At 43.2% G+C, this 24,208-nt stretch overlaps 1 protein-coding gene across 5 annotated transcripts; it reads left to right on the plus strand.

The window, feature by feature from the left end:
- Window positions 1–17,925: 17,925 nt before the first annotated feature.
- On the plus strand, window positions 17,926–23,958 carry LOC307209364 (nicolin-1-like). Of its 5 annotated transcripts, none has more exons than XM_079964365.1 (7): window positions 17,926–18,409; window positions 20,158–20,346; window positions 21,396–21,509; window positions 21,678–21,850; window positions 22,175–22,246; window positions 23,068–23,168; window positions 23,422–23,958. In XM_079964365.1, exons 1-6 carry the CDS (start codon window positions 18,281–18,283, stop codon window positions 23,120–23,122), a joined length of 732 nt encoding a protein of 243 aa, XP_079820491.1. In that variant the 5' UTR covers window positions 17,926–18,280; the 3' UTR covers window positions 23,123–23,168; window positions 23,422–23,958. The 5 variants fall into 5 exon arrangements, with proteins under 5 accessions (XP_079820491.1, XP_079820492.1, XP_079820490.1 ...); XM_079964366.1 differs by having other exon boundaries at window positions 23,747–23,958; XM_079964364.1 differs by lacking the exon at window positions 23,068–23,168.
- Window positions 23,959–24,208: the final 250 nt, after the last annotated feature.

Raw genomic sequence — 24,208 nt, forward strand, 5'->3', positions numbered from 1 at the left:
TGCCCAGCAGAAATATTTGCCTTTGAACCACACAACTGAAGCAGAGCCAAGTGCCTGTCTTTTCCCTCTCTGCCCCCGCCCCCACTCTCCCCATCTTGGCTTTCCCACTCCTTAGAGTGTAGCTATAAAAGAGGCACATGCCAGACAGCAAATTGCCTAGTGGAGCCTGGGTAAAGGGTATGCAGCAATGGTAAAGGGCAGGTGCAAGAGGAGTCGGGCAGGGAGTGGCCCATGATGCCAACGGTTAAACTAGGAGTTTAGGAAGAATTAGGAGCACAGAATTGCTGGCTGCATAGGAAGGAGCTGAGTCAATAGATTAGACTTCTGCTACTTACTCAAGAACAGTAAAACTGAGTGACTTTTTAAAAAGTATTTGGCAAATTCATAGTGGGTAGATCTGTCCCACAATGGATTTCCCCATATTCCACATCCAAAGGCATCATACCTTTTGGCTACCAACTGCTGGGGCCATATGAGAAGGGACAGGTGATCTCCATCATAGCCTGCTTTGTCAGGAGCATTGGACTAAATGCAGCCTTGCCAAGGAAACCGTTTTTACAGTCATTACCTTGAAGTGAAGCTGGCTTATACATGGCTAGACTGTAGTTGATCAACTGTTCTGCATGCAGCCCAGTTTATGCACATTTACTTGACAGTAAACCCCACTGAGAGAAATGGCCTACTCTCAAGTAAGTATCAGAAATCTTATGATCAACAAGCCTGACCGTGTAATCCTGTGAATGTCTACTCTGAACTAATTCCCAATGCGTTTGATGAGACTCCCAGGTAGGTGTGTGTAGGAATGTGGCCTTAATGCACAGTAAAAGGCAGAAACGTTTCACTCACTGTGTATTTCTAAGTGTCAAGTTGAACTATGTGTCATCATGTTAGGATCATATTAGAGATTCCTATAGAGTGTCTCAGTTCTACACCTTAGAATTAAACACTGTTACCCTATTTAATATGAGTCCAATAGGTAGAAATCCCATTCTTAAAGGAAGTATGTTTCTTTCTGTTCAGCTACTGTATATCTCCATAGAATCATAGAGTTGGAAGAGACAACAAGGGCCATCGAGTCCAACCCCCTGCCAAGCAGGAAACACCATCAGAGCACTCCTGACATATGGTTGTCAAGCCTCTGCTTAAAGACCTCCAAAGAAGGAGACTCCACCACACTCCTTGGCAGCAAATTCCACTGTCAAACAGCTCTAACTGTCAGGAAGTTCTTCCTAATGTTTAGGTGGAATCTTCTTTCTTGTAGTTTGGATCCATTGCTCCGTGTCTGCTTCTCTGGAGCAGCAGAAAACAACCTTTCTCCCTCCTCTATGTGACATCCTTTTATATATTTGAACATGGCTATCATATCACCCCTTAACCTCCTCTTCTTCAGGCTAAACATGCCCAGCTCCCTTAGCCGTTCCTCATAAGGCATCGTTTCCAGGCCTTTGACCATTTTGGTTGCCCTCCTCTGGACACGTTCCAGTTTGTCAGTGTCCTTCTTGAACTATGGTGCCCAGAACTGGACACAGTACTCCAGGTGAGGTCTGACCAGAGCAGAATACAGTGGCACTATTACTTCCCTTGATCTAGATGCTATACTCCTATTGATGCAGCCCAGAATTGCATTGGCTTTTTTAGCTGCCGCGTCACACTGTTGGCTCATGTCAAGTTTGTGGTCAACCAAGACTCCTAGATCCTTTTCACATGTACTGCTCTCAAGCCAGGTGTCACCCATCTTGTATTTGTGCCTCTCATTTTTTTTGCCCAAGTGCAATACTTTACATTTCTCCCTGTTAAAATTCATCTTGTTTGTTTTGGCCCAGTTCTCTAATCTGTCAAGGTCGTTTTGAAGTGTGATCCTGTCCTCTGGGATGTTAGCCACCCCTCCCAGTTTGGTGTCATCTGCAAATTTGATCAGGATGCCCCTGAGTCCATCATCCAAGTCGTTGATAAAGATGTTGAATAAGACCGGGCCCAAGACAGAACCCTGTGGCACCCCACTAGTCACTCTTCTCCAGGATAAAGAGGAACCATTGATGAGCACCCTTTGGGTTCGGTCAGTCAGCCAGTTACAAATCCACTGAGTGGTAGCATAGTCAAGACCGCATTTTACCAGCTTCTTTACAAGAATATCATGGGGCACCTTGTCAAATGCCTTGCTGAAATCAAGGTAGGCTACATCCACTGCGTTCCCTTCATCTACCAGGCTTATAATTCTGTCAAAAAACGAGATCAGGTTAGTCTGACATGACTTATTTTTCAGAAATCCATGCTGACTATTGGTGATCACAGCATTCCTTTCTAGGTGCTCACAGACTGTTTGCTTAATGATCTGCTCCAGAATCTTCCCTGGTATTGATGTCAGACTGACTGGGCAGTAATTATTTGGGTCCTCTCTTTCCCCCTTTTTGAAAATAGGGACAACATTTGCCCTCCTCCAGTCTGCCGGGACTTCACCTGTTCTCCAGGAATTCTCTTTTTTTATTTCTTATTTCTCCCCCTAAATAATATTTATTTATACAACAAGAAAAAAAACACAAAAAAACACAAATACCAAATTACACACAAATTACAAAAATAACCATAGACACATAATTTTCTTGGCAAACAATAAAACATCTATTGATCTTAACACTAAAGACCCAACTTCCCGTCTATTCCATATTTCAAATTTATATTACTTATTGCCAATACACATTTTTTTCATAATTAAACTTATTATCAATAAATCTAATTTCTTCTATCTACCTAGCAACTATTACTGAAGTTCCTCGAATGCTGCAACAGAATTTAAACTACTATATTTATTTTTCAGATATTCATTGAAAACCTACCATTTAGAAACAAATTCCTGTTTTGATTTATTCTTTATTTTTTCTGATAAACCATCTAATTCGGCATATTCTGTCAGCTTTTGGATCCAATCTTGTATAGAGAGGATTTCATTACTCTTCCATTTTGCTGCGATCAAAACTCTTGCTGCCGCCGTCGCATATAAAAAGATACCCTTCCTCTTTTGTGGAATATCCAAATCTGTTATTCCCAGGAGGTAGGCCTCTGGTTTTTATTGAAAGAGATCTTTAGCATTTTTTGCAGTTCTGCATGTATACTCTCCCAGAATACCTGTATTTTCCTATATGTCCACCACATATGGTAGAATGTTCCTGAGTCCCCGCATCTCCAACAATTACTTGACACATTTTTATACATTTTTGAATGTTTCCATGGTGTTAGATACCATCGATGTTGCATTTTTTGAAAGTTCTCTCTAATCGTGTAACAGTTTGTGAATTTCCAATTGATCTTCCATAAATTTTCCCATTGGGCCATGGTTATTGAATGGCCAAAATCCTGGGACCACCTCACCATTGCCACTGTTACCTCCTCCTCCTTGACTGTCCAGTCAAGGAGGAGTCGGTAAGTTTTGGAAAGAGTTTTTCTTTTAGAACTTACAAGATCAGATTTGAATCGGGAAATATCTACTGAGAACCCCTTTTGTTTGTCAGACTTAAATTTTTCAAATAACTGATGGTATTGGAACCAGTCTGAAATGTGTTCTCTTATTTCCTCAATTTTTTTAAATTTTATTTGGTTATCTTCATTTTTTAGAAGTATTTTATATGTTGGCCAGCTTCCCTGAGTATTTTTCCGTTTTAGTGCTATGGCTTCTACTGGAGAAGTCCACCACGGGACTTTAGGCTCCATCAGGTCTTTATATTTTTCCCATACAGCAAAGAGTGACTTTCTTATTATATGGTTGGTAAAATTTTTTATGATTTTTTGCTTTTCCATATATTAGGTAGGCGTGCCATCCCCAACGGCTGTCAAAACCTTCCAAGTCCAGGAGGTCCGGATCCTGCAACGTGCACCAATCTTTTAGCCAGGTGAAACAGGCTGCCTCGTAGTAAAGTTTTAGATCGGGTAGGGAAAAGCCTCCTCTCTCTTTTATGTCTATTAAGATCAGGTGTTTAATCCTAGGTTTCTTCCCTTCCCACAGAAATTTGGAAATTTCTCTTTGCCATATCTTGAGACAACCTGCTTCACCCAGTATCAGAATCATTTGAAATAAAAAGATTAATTTTGGAAGCACATTCATCTTTATAATGGAAATCCTACCCAGAAATGTTAATTTTAGTTTTCTCCAGGTTACCAAGTTTTTTCTAATCTCTAGCCAAGTTTTGGTGTAATTATCCTGAAATAAGTTTATGTTCTTGGGGATGATCCAAATACCCAAGTATTTCGCTTTTGAAGAGATTTTCAGGCCCAATATTTTTTCTAAGTCGTCCTTTTCTTCTGTGGTTACATTTTTAACAAGCATTTTTGTTTTTATTATATTCAGCTTAAAGCCTGCCACTTCTCCAAATTCTTTAATCAGTTCCAGCACTCTTTTCAGACTTTCTTTAGGGTTTTCAGTCATAACAAGTAGATCGTCTGCGAAAGCTTTAATTTTATATGTTTTGTTTCCCAGAATGATGCTTTAACAAGCTGATCCCTTCTTATCTGATTGTTCAAGACTTCCATCACCAAGATAAATATCAGTGGAGACAGTGGGCAGCCCTGTCTGGTTCCCTTGTTTATTTTGCACTCCTCAGTAATTCTTCCATTGATGATCAATTTTGCATATTGTTCCGAATAGATGGCATTTATTCCTTTACAAATATTTTCTCCCAGTCCGATTTCTTCCATTAATTTTTTCATAAACTTCCAGGACACGTTATCAAAAGCTTTTTCAGCGTCTACCAACATAATAGCTGCTGGTTTATCAATTTTAATATCCAAATATTCTAATACATTAATCACACATCTAATATTGGATTGCATAAATCGTCCAGGAAGAAATCCGGTTTGATCTTTATGAATTATCTCTTTCAGCACCATTTTTAATCTATTTGCAAGAATGTCTGCGAATATCTTGTAATCGTTATTCAGCAGTGCAATGGGTCTGTAATTGGCCATGTTTGAGGCATCTGTTCCCTGTTTATGGATAAGAGTAATAAAGCTGTCCTTCCAGGTTTTCGGAAGTTTTCCATTAGCCAGAATATTATTCATTAGGTCTTTCATGGGAAGAAATAATGCTTGTTCTAACTTTTTATAGTAATTAGCTGGAAGACCATCTGGTCTTTCCTAATTTTGATCTCTGTATAGCTTGTTGCACCTCCCTAGCTGTTATTGGCGAGGTCAAGATTTCAGTTTTTTCCTTAGGTATTATTGGTAGTTTATTTTTGCCCAAATAATCAATTATTTTTTCTAGAGTCTCTGGACCTTCTTTATATAGTTTTCCGAAAAAAACTAGCAAAGTTTTTACTAATTTCCTTCGGTTCTTGAATCCATTTGTCTTCAATTTTAATTTTATTGATAATTCTATCTTCCTTTTTCTTCTTTAATTGCCAGGCCAGAAGTTTACCAGGTTTATTTGCAAACTCAAAATTTCTATGTCTCAACCATTTTATTTTCCATTCTATCTCTTCATTTATTATCATGGAGAATTGCGTCTGTAAAATTTTTATACTTTGCTTAATTAGTTCATCATCTGGTTTTTGGAAAAGGATCCTTTCCTTTTTTCTAATTTCCTCCCAGATCTCTTTTCTTCTTTTCCTTTATTTTCCTTTGGAATGCGTTTTGTTGTATAAAGAAGCCTCTTATGACGGCTTTACCCGCATCCCAAACCGTCTCTAGATCTACTCCTTGATTTAAATTAAACTTAAAGTTTAAAAAGTTTAAAGTTCTCCAGGAATTCTCAAAGATGACTGCCAGTGGTTCTGAGATCACATCTGCCAGTTCTTTTAATACTCTTGGATGCAGTTCATCTGGCCCTGGAGACTTGAATACATCTAAACTAGCCAAGTATTCTTGTACTGTCTCCTTAGTTATTCTGGGCTGTGTTTCCTCTGCTGATTCATTTGCTCCAAATTATTCAGGTTAGGCATTGTTTTCTTTATCAGAGAAGACTGAGGCAAAGAAGGCATTGAGGAGTTCAGCCCTTTCTGTGTCCCCTGTTTGCATTTCACCATCTTCTCCTCTGAGTGACCCCACTGTTTCTTTGTTCTTCCTTTTGCTACGAACATACCCATAAAAGCCTTTTTTGTTGCTTTTAACCTCTCTAGCAAGCCTGAGTTCATTCTGTGCTTTAGCTTTTCTGACTTTGTGTCTACACGTGCTGGCTATTTGTTTGAATTCCTCTTTGGTGGTTTCCCCCCTTTTCCATTTTTTGTACACATCCTTTTTTAATCTTAACTCAGTTAAAAGTTCTTTAGATAGCCACCCTGGCTTCTTTAGGCACCTTCCATGTTTCCGTCTCATTGGTATTGCCTGAAGTTGTGCTTTTACTATCTCCCTCTTAACAAACTCTCAGCCATTATGAACTCCCTTTCCTTTTAGTATTACTGTCCATGGGATCTCACCCAGCACTTCCCTAAGTTTAATGAAGTCGGCTTTCTTAAAGTCAAGAAATTGAGTCCTAGTATGCTTGGCTGCTCCTTTCCTCTGTATAGTCAACTTCAGAAGAGCATGATCACTCGCGCCTAATGATCCTTCCACTGCTACCCCCACTAACCAGGTCATCAACATTGGTTAGGACCAGATCTAAAATGGCTGTTCCTCTTGTTGCTTCTCCCACTTTCTGGACAATGAAGTTGTCTGCAAGGCCAGTGAGGAATCTGTTTGACCTCATGCTCTTGGCTGAGTTTGACATCCAACAAATATCCGGGTAATTGAAGTCCCCCATTACTACTATCTCCCTTCCTTTTGCATGCTTGGCCATCTGTTCCAGGAAGGCATCATCTATGTCCTCCATTTGGCTTGGGGATCTATAGTAAACTCCCACAATGAGGTCACTGTTATTCTTCTCTCCCTTAATTTTGACCCAAATGCTCTCACTTTGGCTTTGAGGTTCTAAATCTTGGATCTCTTCACAGGTATACACATCCCTGACATATAACGCCACTCCTCCTCCTTTCTTCTCTGGTCTGTTTCTCTGAAATAGATTGTACCCCTCCATTATTACATTCCAATCGTGGGACTTATCCCACCAGGTTTCAGTGATGCCTATTATGTCATATTTAGTTTGCTGTACCAAGAGCTCAAGCTCATCTTGTTTATTTCCCATGCTTTGCACATTAGTGTACAGACATTGAAGTCCGTTAATCATTCCCCCGTGTCTCTTATTTAAGGATTTTTTTCTCCCACCACTAGGTCTGTGTGCTGTTTGCTCCATTTGGTCTATGACATTTGGATGATCATCTTCATCAATTGATAGACTCCTACCTTCAGGAGCACTGTCTTCCTCACCCACATTAGTCAGTTTATAGCCCTCCTGATGAGGTTTCTGAGATTTTTGGCAAAAACATTCCTCCCAACCGTTGTGAGGTGCAGCCCATCGCTTGCCAGAAGTCCATCTTCAAGAAACTGCAGTGCGTGATCTAAGAATCCAAACCGTTCCTGTTTACACCATTTGCGAAGCCAGCTGTTCACTTCCACTATTTTTCCTGCTCTCCCTGGGCCACGTCGTTCAACTGGGAGGACAGATGAGATGACAATTTGTGCATTTAATTGCTTCAATTTCCTGCCCAGAGCCTCGTAGTCTCTTTTGATCTTCTGGAGGCTATTGCTTGCAGTGTCATTGGTTCCCACATGAACCAAGAGGAAGGGGTATTTGTCAGTGGGTTTTATGATTCCTTGCAGTCGTTCAGTTACATCTTGGATCTTAGCCCCGGGGAGACAGCACACTTCCCGAGACATCTTGTCAGGCCCACAGATCACTGCTTCTGTTCTCCTCAGTAGGAAATCCCCTATCACCACTACATGCCTCCTCTTAGGTCTGGTCAGGGTTATTCCGTGAGCTGTCCGTTCCAAGGTCGCCTGCACATTCCCTGAGGACTGACTTTGCTGCTTGTCTTCATATACCTGATCGACTGTAATGAGGGAGAGATCCTCAAATGAAGTCTGCTCTTCGTCTTCCATGCTAGGGGAGAGGACCTCAAAGCGATTGTGTATTTCTAAACAACCAGAGCGAACCCTGGGCCTCCTACTTCTTTGAGTCACATTTCTCCATATATCTGACTCCTGTGTTGGTGAACTAGCCTCCTTCTCAGGGGGGGTCCCCTGTCTCCTCCTTGGTGGAGACGGTGTGCTCTGTTGCTTCCAAGAAGAGCTCCAGCTCTCTAATTCTTTGGAGCGTAGCTACACATTCCTCCAGTTGCTGGACTTTGTCTTCTAAGAGGGCAATCAACATGCAATTGCTGCAGGTAAAGCTGCCTGCAACCTTTGGCAAGATGGCAAACATTGCGCAGGCGCCGCAGGCGACTGCAGCTGTTCCCTCACCCTCCATCTTGAGAACGTGTCGTTGGGGGTGGCTACAGCGGTCCTCCATCCTCTCCCTTGGATCCATTTCCTTTTTTCACCAAGCTGACTAGCAATGTGCTTTCAGGGTTAAGTAATCTGCTAGTCATACATCCTCACAATATTCTTTTGAATAAGCCAAGACTGGTTTTGTTTTTAACTTTTAAAAAAGATTTCCCTGGCCCAATTTCCATTTATGTTAAATGATGAGTCTAATATTTTTCAGGAAACTACACCGCTGAAAACCAATGAGGAGCAGCCACAGCAGCCATCACATCACTACACATATTTTCATATGAATGGACATCATGCATGTTCCATACTTAGCCTCCGTTTTCTTTGGTTATCAAGCCCAGGATATCCTTCCATGGTAGTCTGTGCACCATAAAGGAATACCATACTTCACAGAAGTCATCTCACACATTATTCAAATACAGTGGTACCTCGGGTTACAGACGCTTCAGGTTACAGACTCCGCTAACCCATAAATAGTACCTCAGGTTAAGAACTTTGCTTCAGGATGAGAACAGAAATCGTATGGTGGCGGCACGGCAGCAGCGGGAGGCCCCATTAGCTAAAGTGGTACCTCAGGTTAAGAACAGTTTTGAGGTTAAGAACGGACCTCCAGAACGAATTAAGTTCTTAACCTGAGGTACCACTTATGTCTATGTGAATGTCATTCAGGCCAGTTTTCTCCATACAGCTGCAGTACACAATGCTTAACATTGCTATGGATGACATGAGCTTTATGATAGAAGTATGATAGGCTATAGGCTACCTTAATTCTGCTCCATAAATGCCAACAGCAAAAAGGTATCATTGATTAACAGTTGATGGGTTACAACTCCCAACAGCCCCAACCAGCTTAGCCAAAGTGGGGACCTGAGACCAGCAACACCCGGGGCAACAGGTCCTTCTCCCATTGAACAGGGCCTCAATGGAGGAGTGAGAGGAGGGTGTGTGGGAATGATGGGTGTTCAGCCTTTGAACTTGGTGTAACAGTCCAGCAGAGAGGCTATCAATTATGAGCTGAATCTGGCAAGTGGCAATTTAGAAAAGACATGGGTGTGTCAGGAGAGGCCATATTGTATGGGAAGTTCGGCACGATAATGAACCAGAATGGAAAGATAGCATTGCAGTCAAGGCTCCTGGCCAGGTTTTCTGGGGTGGGTCTCCTCCTGGGTTTACCCGTTTGGCCTGCTGTCTGCTACCCACACTGAGAAGATTTTTCTACAGGCAGCTGTTCTCCAGCTGATCCCTGACAACAGAGCTGTGTCTGAGATCCATCTCTGAGAAGCTCTGAGCTTGGTGGGAAAGGATTACCCTCTGGCATTGGGAACCCAACATTTGTTGCAAACACTGCTCCAAGGAATGGGCTTGGAAAGACAAGCAAGGGGTTCCTAACAAGTATGTCTTTACCCTAAGCTCCTTCTGCAAAGCAGGCCAGAATCCTACACAGCAGCTGTTGCAATCCAGTGCCAATTCCCAACAGCTCTGCCAAGCCCCCAGTCTACTCTTTGTATGCATCTTACCCCTGCACTAACAAGGGGCATGAACCAAACAAAGTTAAGCAAATTTAGGCCCTGTCGAATTATATGAAAGAGATGTTTAGCTCCACATTGAACCTAATGGACATACATGCCCCAATCTAACCATTTATTTATTTATTTAGGAAAGTAAAAGATGAAGATTTGTACAGTAGAAAAGGAAGAGGGTCTGGCATTGGTCTAACACAGCCTGTACACAGTAGCAGGCTGCACAGTTGCTATTGAGTGTAAAAAATTATGCCAAACTCATGGCCCCTATATGAGCTTAGACCAGCCTTCTGCAACCTGGTGCCCTCCAAAGGTTTTGAACTACAACTCCCATCATCCCTGCCCATTGGCTGTGCTGGTTGGGCGTTGTAGCCCAAAACCTATAGAAGGCTGGGTTCAAAATTGTTTACCTACTAAGGCAGAAACACAGCACCTGAGCTTATTCAAGTGATGATAGGTGGTATGACAGCTGGTGTCATATGTTTGGCAGTATGTCTAAGGTCCAGATCCAGAAATGGGCAAATGGGTGCTGGATGTGCACCCTCTTATAACCTTCTTTGCTCATATGGCCTGATCCAGAATCTTCATTTGGTGCAGCAATAAACTTGCTAGCACATTTGCAAAGCCAAGCAGGGCCTGGTATGGCTTCAGTTTGGATAGGAGGACCGTGTGTTGAGTTTCCTACATTGCAGGGGGTTGCACTAGATTACCCTCGGGATCCCTTCTAACTCTACAGTTCTATGATTCTATGAATTGCCATCGCTGAACTATTTTATAATCTCTCAGCTGTCAATAATTCCAACAGAGTTTGCTAGATGATCAGCACACTTCTATGTCTACTCAGAAATTTATCCCATTAAATTAAATGGGGTTTACTCCCAGGTGAATGTATAAGATTACAGCCTAAAGCTGAAATCCTATATTTATTTATCTGGGAATAAACCCTATTGAAAACAACAAGTCTTTCTTCTGCTGCAAATCTTGAAAGAGCACAAGTTATAAGAATGGATTGGTTTCCTCCAAATAATTTAAATCAACAGGACTAATGATAAAAATTAGAGACCAGGAGAAGAACATTTCTAGTCAGATCTCTTAACATGTACAAACCAGAGATGGCAGATGAATACCCCAAAGTGACAAGGAGAGGCTTACTCTTCAAGAGGCATAGTAACAAATCAGATATTACACTTACATGCAATAGAAGCGAGCCATAATTTATCTAGAATTGTTATTAAGTTTAGAGTTGTTCTAAATATAGGACAGTTTGAAGGATTAATATGGAGCAATGGCAGAATGAATACTGTATAATGCTTTGCACTACCACATATTCTTCTGCAATTAAGCTCCTTCAACTTTCAGACAAGGAAGCTGTTTCACTGCATTCCTAATAAAACCTACTGTTTGGATACCTTTTAGATCTCTGGACCGCTGTAGTGTGTAAGATATATTTTCCAGGTCTGAAAAGCCTAGTCCTCTCTCATTTAATTTAATTTTCTGGTTGACTATAGGGATGTTTCAATTAGTCAGTGAAAGACAGATGCACTTTTACAAATATAAACATACAAAGTTGGCTTCTAATGAAATGGTTCATTGGGCCATCTAGCTGCATTCTCTTTACTCTGACTTGGAACATCTTGGGCAGAGGTGATATTGTATATCTTTCCCAATGAAAATCAATGACTAAAGCTTTTCTGAAGATGCCAGAGGACTTTTACCACTTGATTCTGGACGGTTACATTTCCCGCAGATCCACTCCAATAATAAGTGAGGAGGCATAGCTCAGCAGGAGAGCAAATGCTTTTCATGCAGAACATCCCAGGAACAATGCCCACCATACCCAGTTAAAGTATCTCTCGTAGCAGGACAGAGGGGAGGGGGAAATGCTGCATGGGATGTGGAGAGCTGCTGCTAAGCAGAATAAACAGTGCTAAGTAGACCAATGGCCTGAAAGAATAGGGCAGCTTCATATGGGGAGAATATGGTTAATAGGCCTACAAGACTAGGCTTAAACCAAATGCACTGCCTAGGATGCTTTTTAAAAAATTAAGTACAACACATAAAAATTGTTTTTAAGAAAAGCAAAGAAAAAAAATGCTTTAATGTGCATTAACATATGGGTGGCTGTGAAAGCACCTCCGGGTGCAAGTAGATAAATAGGGACCGCTTACCAGTGGGAAGGTAAACGGCGTTTCCGTGTGCGGCTCTGGCTCGCCAGAGCAGCGATGTCACGCTGGCCACGTGACCCGGAAGTGTCTCCGGACAGCGCTGGCCCCTGGCCTCTTAAGTGAGATGGGCGCACAACCCCAGAGTCTGTCAAGACTGGCCCGTACGGGCAGGGGTACCTTTACCTTTACCTTTACCTTTAAATAACAGCATGTCTGTTTCTGCACACATGACACTATGACACCATGAAATGTGATAACAGATCTATAAATCCACTCTGTTGGTTTGCATGGCATTTCTTTAATTTGCACAAAGCAGAATCCTGTACTATTTTCTATGCACTGAATGTGGATTTGCTTTTTTTTTTTTGTATGTATGTATGTATCAGGATCCTTTAAGTGAGGAATGGGAAAACTGTAGTACTTCTTATATTGTTGATCTCCAACTCCCAGCAGCTCCAGGAGCATGGCCAATGGTCAGGGGTGATGGGAGTTGCAGTCCAACAACATCTGGAGGGCGGCAGGCTGGCCATCCCTGCCATAGGCAATGACATTTGCAGAATAACCGTTCCATATGATACTGTGCACTATGGCTCTCCTAATGTTGTTAAACTACAACTCCCATCATCCTTGACCATTCCTGCTGGCTGTGGCTTATGGATGTAAATTCAACCACAGATTCCCCACTTATGCCCTACTACAAGAAGAGGAGGATGGCTGAATCAGGATGATAAATGTTCTAAAGTGGATACAACCAAATTAACAAAAGCTAAATATTAAGCTTAAAATGTACTTCACACATGAATCTTCTTTGCTCAACAACAGCTTCAGACTATTTGGCATGTATGCATGAGTCATTATAGATCAATTGCCAGTCAGGACTTTCATACCACTTTACATTTCCTCAAACACACTGCTTTTCAGTAGAGTCAGTTGATATATTAAACTCTGATTGGCTGAGTGCTAAGCAGTCACATGATAGATACATGCATGTGTGGGCTAGCTTTGTTCAAGTGCAGGCGGGGAAATAAACTTTATCCAACAGTACAATATCAAGGTGAATAATATCATTGGCCACATTGTAACCAAATAAAACAATAAAATGATGTGATAGACACGAATTATTAGAAAGCTACTAACTGCCAAACTGAAAATCACTGAACTGCAAAAAAGGCTATACCCATGTGTATTCCTTTGCATATGGGAAGCGATTTGCACCCAGAAGTAAGTAGATGCCCTGCACTGCCACCAACCTCAAGTTTTTGGATATATGGAAGTCTTTATGAAAGCAGGCTTACTCCTAGCACAAGAACAGGAGTGATTTAGCTCACTTCAGAAAGTAATTGTAACTCTTTAGGTATTTCTGCACACCAATGATACAGCTTTGTCTATTCATATACCAGATGAAAGTAGTTCGGATGCCTGATTATCGTCTTCCAAAGCAACTACTCTATTCCCAACTTAAGAATGAAAAGCAAAATACCAATGGACAACAAAAGAGGTTTAAAGACACTCTCAAGGCAAATTGGGGAAAAAAAAGTAGTATAAGCACTGATAGCTGGGAAACACTGGCCTGTGAGTGCTCCAACTGGAGAACAGCCTTTACCAAAGGTGCTGTGGACTTTGAAGAAGCAGAAACTCAGGGCAAAAAGGAGAAACAAGCTAAGAGGAAGGCGCGTTTGGCAAACTCTCACCATGATCAACTCCTGCCTGGAAACCCATGTGGAAGGACGTGTGGATCTAGAACTGGCCTCCACAGTCACTTACGGAATCACTGTTAAGACTGTGTTCATGGAATACTATCTTACTTGGCTACCAGTGATCGCCAAAGAGAGAAGAGAGGTTAGCACTTGGGTCTCACTTTGTAAAAATATCTCCACTTGCTGTTTGAGGAAACCTACCTGGTAGGGACGCAGGTGGCGCTGTGGGTTAAAGCCTCAGCGCCTAGGGCTTGCCGATCGAAAGGTCGGCGGTTCGAATCCCTGCGGCGGGGTGCGCTCCCGCTGCTCGGTCCCAGCGCCTGCCAACCTAGCAGTTCGAAAGCACCTCCGGGTGCAAGTAGATAAATAGGGACCGCTTACCAGCGGGAAGGTAAACGGCGTTTCCGTGTGCGGCTCTGGCTCTGGCTCTGGCTCTGGCCAGAGCAGCGATGTCACGCTGGCCACGTGACCCGGAAGTGTCTCCGGACAGCGCTGGCCCCTGGCCTCTTAAGTGAGATGGGCGCACAACCCCAGAGTCTGTCAAGACTGGCCCGTACGGGCAGGGGTACCTTTACCTTACCTTTACCTATTCAATGAGGTTATACATCTGAGGAACTGGGCTTTGGCCCATACACACTTGCACCAATATACATTTGTTAGTTTTCACAGTGCCACAAAACTCTTTGCTGCTTTTGCTGCAACAGACTTAGCACCTCTGGAATTCATCCCTGCAGTGGCATCTTTGGTAAAAGGGTGACCTCTTTTGAGAAAGCCTGGTACTGCACTTAGCAATCAAAGTCAACTCCCACTGGAATTCCTTTCCCTTGGTTATTAGACAGGTGTAGTCATTGTCGTCTCTTTGGTGCCTGACTTTCCTCTTTCAACAAGCCTTTAAGTGGAGGTCTTTCCCAGTCTGCATCTGTACTGGAATTGTTTTGAAAATATTCTTACTGTTTTATCACTTGTTTGCCACCCTGGGTTCGTTTGGGAGGACAGACAGGATATAAATTTAATATAAATAATAATAAATAAAATCATCATCATCATCTCACACTAATGACAGTTCATGCCACCCAGAAAGTATAAGAGCAGGCTGCACTCCCTTCCATTCCACCCTTCAGAGTCTCCATAAATAACTGATTTGACTACTGGACTGAAATGTGCCTACAGTAGAAGGGTAAGCACTTTGAAAATGTACACAACATCTTTAACCTAGTGGTTGCCATCAGCCACAATCACCATCCATTCAGCATGTTTTTAAGCTTATTTAAGAAATGAGTTCTATTCCAACACTTTCCTTTAAAAGGGGGGGCGGGGGGAGCCGCAGAGCTGGTTTGGTAAGGAAGGGGACTAAAGTTAGCCCTCACACCTGCTTTTGAACATTTTTGTCATAAACTGGCAGGACAAGGAGGAAGAAGAGGATACTGGTAAGGGGTGTAGCTGGGACAAACCAAGGCAAGCAGGGGATGGGGAAGTAAGTACTCACAGGGTGATGAAGGATGGTGAAGGCATGGAAGGCACAGGAACCAGAGTAGCAGAACCCATTGCCAAAGCCAGAGGGGGCCCAGTCTCCACGAACACAGTGGGCTCTGAGGCATCGGGAGCAGCAGGAGTGGCACTCCAGGAGGCTGAGGCAGGCAAGGGCCCACAGCCCAGCTCACTAGCTGGCCAGGTGGGGCTCGCTAGCTCTGGGAGGAGGTGTGTTATTCATCAGTTGGAATAGGCTTGGAACAGGTGAAGGTCGCATGCCTCATCAAGCCAGATGCTGCAATCAACATGTAAAGTACAAAAAGCAAGCAGAGCTGAGGTGTTGTGTCTGCTCAACTGCCCATGTTGATGGATCTCTATGGGATTGTGCTTTGACTCTGGACTGTATCCTGACTGCTGGACCTCAGACTCGACCCTGGACTGCATTTCCTGACTTTTGGACCTTGGACTTGACATACTGACTTGCTGCCAGGTAGGCCAGGGGTTCAGGACAATTTTTTTGTCAGCTTCAAAAGAAAACAAGAAAAAAGCCCTGGCTGCTAAATCAGCATGGGTACTTGTGCACACGGCGCCCATTTCTCATCCACTTGGCAAAACTGCAGTAAACAATGCTTCTGAAAACCATCAACTCCTAGATCAGAGGTGGAGAACCATTTTCAGCTGCAGAGTTTCATTCCCTTCTGGGCAACTTGGCGGGGCGGGGGCACACACAACAGTGCTAGATGAGGGGCAGAGGCAAATGGGGTAGAGCAATGAATGTAAACATCTTTTTACCACAGGCTAGTTTCTATGCACAATCACACATGCACACTTCTGTCTTCCATCTAAGCGAGCAAGATGCATTATCAGCATGGTCATAGCCAAGGGGGGAAGGGGGGGGCAGCTTCCCCCATCAGTAAAAAACCACTACAATTCAATAAAAATATAAGGTTGTGCCACCTAACAAAAGTCTGCCCCCCTGACAAAAATCCTGGTTATGCTCATGGAGTTCAAGGACACATTCCAGCCAAGCAAAACCACTCAAGGGAGATGCAAAGCTGGCACAGTTGTAGCTGTGGCTGGGAAGGGGTTGTAGCCTTAGGAGAATCACAAGGACCAGACAGACTTAGAGGGCCATGTTCTGCTCCTGGGGTTCTTCAACCCTGTCCTAGATGGATCAGGGCCCCTATTTATTACATATGATGTTCTAATAAGCAGTGTTTAGTTAACTGGGAATGAAGTGTAATTTTACTTCATCAAATTTATAGTCAGTTCTTCCTCCCAAAAGGGAGCCCAAGACAACTAATGGCATAAAAATATGAATCATAATAAAAGTTAAAACAAAAATCAAAGCAGCATTAAACGACATCTGTTAATACTTTCAATACAAAAATGTATCATAAAACTACCTCTGAAAGGTCTGGGCATATAAAAAGAGTTTTTAAAATTCATGTGATTGTGACCAGAGTGGGGGCTTGCCTGATTTCCCCTGGGAGGTGGCATTCCATAAACAGGGCACCGCCATCAGGAGCACCCTGCTCATTCTGCTATCCTCCTTGTCACTCCCACCGATGGGATATTGAACAGGGCCTCTTCCTCTGATTGCAAACTCTGGGCTGGATTTTACTCCTTCAAGTACTTTAGTCCCAAGTAATGTAGAGCGGTTGTACACTAGTCATGATCCCTTTAACCAACAGCCAGCTCTGAGAATGGGATTGGTACGATTCCCCGCTTACTATTCCATACAACAGCCAGCCAGTGGCAATCTGCACTAAAGTTGTTTCCAGACACTTTTTCAAGTGTAGCCCCATGCGAAGTGCATTGCAGTAGTCTAATGTATCTCATCATCTTTGAAATAAGGTGCTTTGGGTTTCAGAAGTGCAAATTACTGTTCCAGCCGAAGGACTGCAATGTCTCGTTGGCCTTTAACAAAGCAGACATCTCTGGGAAGTTCTTTTTCCCTCCTCCTACACAAATACTTAACATGCTTTCCTTCCTCCTCCTCCTCATTCAGCTTCACTGCTAGCCTTTCCTGGGATAGAAGAACAGTCCACAGTACTTCAGTGACGCATTCCAGTAGCCATGTTAGTGGCAGCAACAGCAGTGAGTTTTGCACCATGTTAAAGGTTGACAGATTGTGCCATAACCCTACTTTCTATAAAACTGTCTTTATGTTCATTCAGGCGATTGGTCTGCTGTCCAGAACTGTTCGTTCTGCATAGCTTTCCACAGTCTCAAGCAGAGGATTCCCAAGGATCCTTTAGCAGCCAGAAAAGAACACAAAAAACCTGTGAGGAGCAGAGCCTGCCATTGCCCAGTTAGAATGGGGTGGGGCAAGATTTGCGAGTGAGGGTTGTTTTGTGTGACTAAAAAATTCCCCAAAAAGCCACCTTCCAAAATAAATTACCCCAACACTGAACTCAGTAATTGTGTAGCATACGCTAGTATGTGAAAGCCTATCTAAGCACATATATTTGATTATTTTATCTGTTTTTTATTGATAAGTCTTTTTGTTTTTATGTCCACCGCTTAGAGGATTTATATTATTATTAAGCGGTTTATACATTCTCCTGAGTAAACGAATAAACTCTCCTCATAAAATGCCGCTTCAAAGAGCGCAATTCAAGCCGTATTTACTGTACTGAGAATTCGAATAGCGCTGTATCCTTCCGCCCATTCCCCCTCCCCCCAGGTAAAAGGAGCGCCGGCTCGCGCTTCCGCACTTCGAACACCGCAACCTGATAGGCGGGCGGAAATTCCCCGCAACCTCCAATAGCCTTTCCGGCCTACTGTCCCCTCCCGGACAAAGGACCGAACCGCGGTCGTTTCCATGGAGATCTCGAACGCCTTCGCGTCACGTCCTCCTTTCACAGATCAGGGCTCGTTTGTGGACGAGAGTTTCGCGCGCTCCTAGAACGCTCCCCCCCAACCCCCTAAGTGTAGGGGTTTTAAGGGCGCAGCCCCCCCCCAAAGAGGCCACTGGGTGGGCAGGCGCACCCGCTGCCGCCATTTTGACCGTGGAGGCGGCGAGGCGGGAGGGAAGGAAGCAAGCGGGGCCGCGGCGGCTTTCGCAGGGGCCATGGCGCGCGAGGCTGCTCAGTGCACGGTCAGAAACGCGGTCGCCGCGCAGGTGGACGGGCAAATGTGGTCCTGGCAATCCGGTGCGTCAGTGATCGACGTGCTGCTGCCTCGCCGCCGCCCCTTCTTCGTAAGTGCGAGGGGCGCCTTCAGCCTCCCGAAGTCCCATCTTGGTCCGACTTTTCCTTCGTGTCCCTGAGTAGGGAGCGAGAAGCTGAAGATTTTTTCCGTTGGAGATTCCTGGATCTTCTGCGCCCAAAACGTGGTCTCTCTCGCTCTCTTTCGTCCATCAAGCTCATCTTAGCAGCCCCCCCCCCCCCGCATATTACACAGCACTCAATGGTGATAGTAGAGGGAGAGGAAACCTCATTTTCCCAGTGACAAAATATTACGGGGGAAATGTCATTTTTTTAAAAAAACCATACAGGCAGGGGGTTCGAGTGGAGCAAATGTCATAACAGATGTATTGTAGAGCAAATGACTTAGGAAGGCCCTCAGGGACACAGAGATGCTTCCATCCTCCCTTCTTCATAGCACTCAATCTGACTTCATGTTCAGGAGTGATACCTGTCACTCCTTATTTTCCTAATAAGCTTGTGAAATTGGTCCCTGCCTTTCGCAGTGTAGATGTGGAATTGATGTTGAGACACTGATTTGCACAAGACCCCCACCCCCAGTGACTCCACTGCTAAAGTTCAGGGGGAAAACAGCAGTTGGGTGTACATTAGATCAGCAAAGCACAGGAAGTATTACTGAGAACATGTCTCCCCACTGCCACCTAGTCTGTTGGCAGAGTAGTGCTGGTATAATGACAAGTCAAGTCACACTTGTGACAATTATTATTATTAATAATTATTATTACTATTATTACAACTACTACTACATTCCCCCCCCCCTTATAACACATCTCATGCAAGAGGCTGATCTCTCAGAACCATCTCCAACCCATCATTCAGTTGTGGATAAACTTACCTGACTATGAGAAGATAAAGGATAGTAGCAGGATATTGAACTTCAAAATCAAATGACAACATATTTCAGGTTATTTTCCAAAGCAGAACTGGATGACCAAGCTCCACAATTAACCCACCGCCCTGACCTGCAGAACTTTTTACTATCTTCCTGGTCATCAGATCTATTATTTAATATGCAGAGAGGTTTCAATAATGTCCTTTCTCAGTTGAGCTGCATGGATTGGTTGCGGCTGTCTGTTAGCATAATGTGTGTGTGCATGCTAGAGTATGTGTACAAGACTATGGGGTGGCTACATCTACTTTTCATGACACCCACCACTGGCCAACAGTCAGAGGGTTAGCCAAGGGTAAATTCAGCTCCTATGGGAAAATAAAGATTAGCCACTCCTGTCCTAAGAAAAACAGTTTACCCACTACAGCTACTGGCTTGTGAATGCAGCAAATATTACCCAACCTACCTGAAACAGTAGATCCAGGAATGTCCTCTTTCATAGAGTTGTCTGGTTCAGTTGAACAACCATCAACATAAGCATTAAGAATTGTCAAACGACATTTTTCTGAAATTGCTTCAGCAGCAAAAAGCCCTCAGGTAGCTGACCTTGTGTTCTCTTACTGCTTACCCTCCATCTTTTCTCTCGAGAAGGTACAAGTCCTGGATAGAATGCTTGGGGTGACTGGAGGGTGGATATTTCTGCTCTAGCACCCACTCCCCAGTTTTCACCATTTTAAGCCCAGTACAATGGAAGTTACAGCAGAAAAGCATTTCCATCAAGTTCTGCTGTTACTCTTTGCACAGTTGGTTGCTGTTTTGATTTTGATTTTCTAAATGTAAGGCACAGGCTGCTTGCTTGTTAATAATTATTTTATGCAGAGGGAGCTGCGTAATTAACTGCCTTGTTTTCAGTTACAGGAAATTGTGTTCAGGAATTATTACACAGCTTTCTTGACTGTGCGGATGCAGCAACAAAACTTCACAAACAAGGGAAGCAAAAGCCGCTCCAGCTGGGTCACCTGCTTACATAATTATTGCCTGATGCCCAACCCACACACAGAGGAAGGCTCCCAGGATTACTTCTGTTTCTCCAGGAATCAGGTTAGGATAACCGGGCTCCACTGGGAGCTGGAGGTGAAAGGCCAGTGTCTTGCTTCCTTTCTATTCATTTATAAACAGCTCACTTGGCAGACTGCAGTCTCTTTTTCTCTAGGGAGCAATCTCTGTGGTAACTGATATTGCACTTGAAATGCAAGATCTAAAATCTGACGAAGCTCCCTTTTCAAGACAGTGCTTTTACAGGAGGATGCCTCAGCTGTGGCTGTTACAGAGGTGGAGCAGTTGGGAGCACGTGCTCATTGCAAAGTGCAAAGTTGAGTCCCTTGAGCACTACTTACCAAGCAGCTTTTATTCTGAACCTGTGTTCCTTTGTACTTTCACTACAGCTGGCTCTTGTTCCCCACACTTATAGGAACTGTACATTAAACATCCTCAAAAAAGTACCAGTTTAATCATTGATATAGGATAAGTGCAATGTTTATGTCCAGATTTCCCACTCCCCTCCCCCACACTACTTAGTAGATGGGGACTGCCAGTGCCATTAGTAGCTACTCCTACATCCCCTTTAGCTTTAAGAAAAACTTCTGAGGGAATGGTGAAGATACAACTTACAGCAAGAGCTTCTCCCTTGAAAATGTTTTCCAGTTCTATTCTTGAACAATATATTGTCCATTAATGCCAACCATTTGTAACTTATTAGTCCAGGTGGTTTCTGATACAGCTCTTAGGACTATGCACTGGTCAACTGATGGCTTATCCATGCATCTGTTTATTTATGAAGTGATTCTTACTGCACTCCAGCATAAGTGCTCTTAGGGCAGCTAATGAAGCCAGACATTCTCTCCATCCTCACAACAGCCCTGTGATGTAGAAGATGCTGAGAAATAATCATTCTCCCAAGGTAACCCAGTGAGTCTCATGGCTGAATACAGATTTGAACAGTCCTAGTCCAGCACTCTTACCACTTCATAAATGGACCAAAGGAACTCCAGCACCTGCAATGACGCAATACATTAAGTCTTGTTTCAAGTGTCTTGTCAGCAGTTGTTGCAGGTGTTCATTTTTTTAACAGCATACATTAATTCTTTCAGATGCTTTGCAGTGTGGATCGGGCGATTGCCATGCGGCTGATTCTGCGCCAGCCTTCTCCAACATGGCTGCGTTTCAGTATTGAAGAGCTACAGCTCTGCCTTGGAGACCAAGAGGTGTGTACGTTGCCATCTCCTTCAGGCACTCTTTCCCAGATCCGCAGGGCCAGTGTTCCCCGTGTATTACGACAAATGAACTAACAGCAGAGGCTGGGACTAAATATAACATTCTTCAGAGGGAGCCAAGATGGTTAGCTGATGTTAGTCTCTCTCTGCAATACCTAGATCCCTAGCTGTGATCCATGGTTGCCAGGCCAACTCTCTCTCTTACCCACACTGGATGGCATCAGCAAAGATTTGCAGTGGCATCAGGAACATCAAGCAGCTACATCAGAGCACCCAGCAATACCACTTCTCTGTATTAGTGATACTAGGAAAGACAAGAAAGCGGTTTGGAGGTATGTGTCTGCCTGTCTGCGAGTGGAAACTTGTAGATTTCCTGCATCAGAAGGAAACTGGATTTGTTGGCATCTGAGGTCCCTTCCAACTCTGTGATTCTATGAAATCATTTCCAAAGCAGCCCTCATTGATCTTAGGGGCACATACATAAATTAGGTTCAGGTTTTGTTTGACACATGCCTGGAAATCCCTTTCCCGTGCAGGCAAGCTGGTCTGCAAGTCAAGATGAAGATTGGCAGTAGTTTGTTGACCTATCCAGGGCGAGGGGCAGGGGGAGAGGAGGGTTCCCCCCCAACTTTGTTTTGTCTTTTAACCCACTGTAGAACTTGCAGAAAGGTTTCTCTGTCTGATTCCCACATCCATCACCCAAAGTCTGGCCAGGAAACCTTTGTTTGGTAAGTAGAGTCAGTAAAATAGGACACTTAGTTTAGAAAAGAGGTCCCAAAATGTCTGGACCCGGGGACATAGTTGGAAATCTTGAAAAACTTGTGGGCACAAAATGTCCATTGCATGGAAGAACATGCAATGCTTGGAAACTTCTCCCCCAGCAATAGGCAAAAAGCCTACACAGTCCCCAGATGAACATAAGACAAAACAGGCTTCAAAACAAAAATGCAAAACCCCCTCATTTAATATATGGGGGGCATGGGCACCAAATTGGAGACCCCAGCTGTAGAAAGACTAGAAAAATCTGTGTGCCATATAGCTCAGTTGTTAGTCAGGATTTGACCATTACTGATGGGCTGCATGGTGTGCAGCCCTGTGAGTACTCTGCACTAAAAAAAGTTCAGCATCCCAAGAAGGTAAATCTTTTAACCTACATAAAATATGTATATTTGCATGAAATTTTATTTTTCAAATGCTGCTTTATATTTTCTATTTTGCATAATGTATCCTGACTTTGTAAGTAGGCTAAGGAACCATGCAATCTACTGGAACCTTAACCTGTAGCTACTGGAAATCTCGAGTTCTGAGATTTTTGCAAGCATTGCCCACACACTTTCAGAGTATATCTTCACAGTCATAAGGGTTGGAAATTTGCTCTTATAAGGAAAAAAAAAACATTCTCAGGAAGCTGAACACTGCATCCCATGTGACATGCTATATTCACACAGAATCATAGCAGTAATGTGAGACGCATCAACTGTTGGGGTGGTAGTTGAACCAGGTAGGAGATAAATTGCTGCCCTTCTCAACAACAGTCTCTTCCTTTCAGGAGTTCCCCAATGCTAGCCAAGAGTTTTCAGAAGTCCAGTAAATGTGGGTGCTAGCGGAGATACTTCAAACCAGCCAGCAGTGCAGATCAGGCATTTCAATGTTAGTTGACAACTGTTTCTATTTTCTACCAGAAAAGTAAGGTGCAGCAGGTATTCATTGAAGGGATTTCTGATGTTGGCTGGGCTTTAAGTTGCAACATGCATAGCTGTGAAAAACGTCACTGAGCTTCCTAGGAATCACTAAAAGGAAAGATTCACAAAGGGAAAGGGAGAATGCTCAGCTCCTACTCTTTAAACTTGAGCGAGTGCAGTGTTTTTGCAGAAACTGACTACTGTTTGTGTTTTTGTTTCAGGTGGATGGCTGTTATTATAGTAGCCTCTTCTCCTACACACAAGTTTTCCAAGCACTAGAACCTGGCACATTTCTTAGGAATAGCACTGTTGTATGCAGATTGGTGCAAAGATACTACTAGAAAAAGATGAGGAATCCATCCATGTTGGTTTCCTTCCCCTTTTAGAGCTGCTAGATGTAGCCTCATCCAGTGGATCTGGAGGACCTTGCCATTTGAAAGGTTGTATAATTTAGTGCAAGAAAAGAATGAGTTGTATCTTATGTTCCTTTCTGGGGTTTCATCAGCTGAACTCTTTCTGACTACTCTTCTGGATATGCTTTTGCAGTTCCATAAAGTCCCTTACTACAGCAGAGAAATGCGTCCAGCTTCACAGAATAGCTCAACATTAGCTGATTTATCCCACGTCTTCCATCCTTTAGTCACATCCTTTGTTCTTTTCTCCTCCTAATTTGAAAGCACTTTCTCTTGGTGCAGCCACAAAAGTAGAAAGGAATGTTAATGGTGTGAGTTGCTAAATAAATGCATTTATTAAGCTTGTTTCCAGACTAACTTTTTAAAAAAGTTTTGAAATAATAATGGGAACTGCTCGAACATAACTTCAGTTTAGTAAGGCTGTATTTGCAGTTGAACATGGACTAAATATTTACATTAAGCAACTGACATTTGTGAGCCATTTTTAACTCAGCTTTGTGTGAGATGAGCCCCATTAAAATAACATTTTCCCCCAAGGGCAAAATAACAAGTACTAGTGCCTAGAAGTAATCTCCTAAAGTCTTACAAAACTGGA

The sequence above is a fragment of the Podarcis cretensis genome, assembly GCF_951804945.1.
Source record: "Podarcis cretensis genome assembly, chromosome: 2".
NCBI classification, from domain to species: domain Eukaryota; kingdom Metazoa; phylum Chordata; class Lepidosauria; order Squamata; family Lacertidae; genus Podarcis; species Podarcis cretensis.

Excerpts from the sequence above, each read along its gene's own strand:
- LOC307209364 (XM_079964364.1), top strand. The coding sequence starts at position 18,281 with ATGGCGCGCGAGGCTGCTCAGTGCACGGTCAGAAACGCGGTCGCCGCG. Across the intron at positions 20,347-21,395 it reads TCTGTTTCTCCAGGAATCAG|ATGCTTTGCAGTGTGGATCG; the intron begins GTTAGGATAACC and ends TAATTCTTTCAG. Across the intron at positions 21,851-22,174 it reads GACAAGAAAGCGGTTTGGAG|AACTTGCAGAAAGGTTTCTC; the intron begins GTATGTGTCTGC and ends AACCCACTGTAG.